General features: G+C 43.0%; 2 protein-coding genes across 2 annotated transcripts in view; both read left to right on the forward strand.

The window, feature by feature from the left end:
* LOC132841363 (uncharacterized) overlaps positions 1–2,500 on the forward strand; it is a 266,572-nt gene that overhangs the window by 89,105 nt on the left and 174,967 nt on the right. The gene's annotated exons all lie outside the window — the stretch shown is intronic.
* arhgap20b (Rho GTPase activating protein 20b) overlaps positions 1–2,500 on the forward strand; it is a 20,089-nt gene that overhangs the window by 1,638 nt on the left and 15,951 nt on the right. The window contains exon 2 of the mRNA XM_060863127.1: positions 1,786–1,856. Coding sequence (XP_060719110.1) covers positions 1,786–1,856 — 71 coding nt within the window. The remainder of the gene's footprint in view (positions 1–1,785; positions 1,857–2,500) is intronic.

The following is a 2,500-nucleotide window of genomic DNA, read 5'->3' on the forward strand; positions in this document are numbered from 1 at the left end:
GACACTGGATTTCAGATCAAAAATCTAAACATCCTTATAAGGTGGAACATATAGTTCATATAAAAAGTTTAATATCCATTTCAAACTTCTTCCAAAAAATATCCCTGACAGATGATCATCTTCAATTTAACAGGTCTTCATTATAACCAAATGAAGATAAGACACTCAGATTGCACCCAATGGGCTTTAACACAGGTATAAATTTGTTTATTTAAAGAGAAACAGTTTAGAGGAGAAACTGAACGTGACACTGACTCAGGATGAACAGATCTGAGCAGAAGATTAGACTAGATTATGGAGCAACGACCTCCGGGGTCGCATCATGGCAGACGGGGAACTCGGCAACGACCTCCGGGGTCGCATCATGGCAGACGGGGAACTCGGCAACGACCTCCGGGGTCGCATCATGGCAGACGGGGAACTCGGCAACGACCTCCGGGGTCGCATCATGGCAGACGGGGAACTCAGGATAAGCGTCTTGTGTGGAAGTGGCCTTGAGCTTGAGCTCATGAACAATATGCAGCCCAAATGCACCAAAGGGCCATAGCAGCAACATGAAATGTAGTAGTCAGTAAGTCTACCTCGGAGACCCCTATGCTTGCGACAACTACAGGGACACCGGCAACACATACTGACACCAGCAGGGCATCCTCTAGACTGGACACCAGGCTCTTGCACCTATGGGAAACCTTGACATCTTCATATGCAACACTCAAAACTGGAGACACTGATATGGGGTCCATGGTGGCTGAAGACTGGGATAACACCCTTAAAGGCAGAAGAATCTGGAACAAGGTCCATGACTGTTGACGGCTCTGGTGCGGTAGCCATTTTGTGGGGAGGCTCAGGAGTGGCTGCCAGGTTGTAAACCGACCCTGACCTGGCCGACATTACTTGAACAGGCTTAGGCCTGATAGGCCTGTCGTGAACTGGTTCCAGCTTGGAAGGCAAGACATGTGTCAGGTTTGGTGTGGCAGGCAGGATGTGAGCAGGCTTTAGATGAGGGCCATGTTCCTCCTCCATGACCCCCACAGTGAAAACAGAACCATTCAAGCTCAAAGCAAAGTCTATGTTTTGTTCTTGAGTCCAGCATGGGGTATGTGACAGCATTAACTGTGAAATTTCACTCGATAAACGGTTTTGGAAAAACGTCCTCAAGAGGCCGACTCTTCTGGCGAAGGCGTTGTTCTGTCACGTGCATAGCATGATGAGACAGTGGATCCAAGTGCAGGTGAAGATTTTATTATAAAAATCACAAAGTAATCCTGGGAACAGAATGACACAACAGGACAAGAAACATGGCAAACATTCAGGGTTAAATACACACGGCGAACCAATGACAAACGAGAACAGGAACACATGACCAACAACAACCAATCAGAACTTGACACATAGACCCAGAGAACATGAACGCAAGGGAAGCAAGACTCAAACAATTAAAGACAGGGTTAAAAAAAGAGACATGAAAACCATAACATGAAACAAAAGCCAAAACCAATGTGACAGTGTGAGTGTGTGTGTTGAATTTAAAGTGAAATTCCTCCCAGCAGGTCTTGCACACGTTTCTGTAAACACTGACACATTTATGAGATTAAATATAAATCATTATAAACACAGAAATTTCCTGAAAGATGAGCTGAATTGTATAAAAATGTGACATGTGTAGTTGTGTGATTGTGGTGTGTGTGGATTTATCGAGCACTGCAGGGAAGAAAAATACAATTTTATATAAATTTTTTTATGTGTGTGTGTGTACTTGTGTGTGTGTGTGCATGTGTGTTGTAGATGATGAAGATGACAGTCCGCAGGAAACATAACATTATTAAAGTGTTCAGCAAAACCAGGACTCTACACAGGTACTGGAATAATGTATTGATAAATAATTCAGTGAGATCAGAGTGACGGTGTGGAGTGTATATGAAGTGTGTAATGTAACAGCACAGCAACACACAAATAAACAACTGCTACACAAGTGAAATAACTTATTCCTCAAATAAGAATGTGTGTAAATAATTCATTCATTCATTTACTTGTCCTTTATCCCCTGTTCTTCCTGGTTGTGAAGCGAGTGTCTGATCCCACAGCCCACTACTGGGGAAATATTTACAGACAAATCTACAGACAGGTCCAGTTTGGGGGTCTTCATTATAGGTCCAGTTTGGGGGTCTTCATTATAGGTCCAGTTTGGGGGTCTTCATTATAGGTCCAGTTTGGGGGTCTTTATTATAGGTCCAGTTTGGGGGTCTTTATTATAGGTCCAGTTTGGGGGTCTTCATTATAGGTCCAGTTTGGGGGTCTTTATTATAGGTCCAGTTTGGGGGTCTTCATTATAGGTCCAGTTTGGGGGTCTTCATCAGTTTTTATTGTAACTCACTTTAATGATAATTTAATGGATGATTTATTTTTTGTGCGTGTTCTCAGCAGATAAAGTAACAATTCAATCCTAAGGGGTGCAAAACTTTTGTGTTCAGTTTGTGGTAACCATGACAACAGTCATGAA

This window comes from Tachysurus vachellii, chromosome 26 (assembly GCF_030014155.1).
Source record: "Tachysurus vachellii isolate PV-2020 chromosome 26, HZAU_Pvac_v1, whole genome shotgun sequence".
In the NCBI taxonomy this organism is placed as follows: Eukaryota; Metazoa; Chordata; class Actinopteri; order Siluriformes; family Bagridae; genus Tachysurus; species Tachysurus vachellii.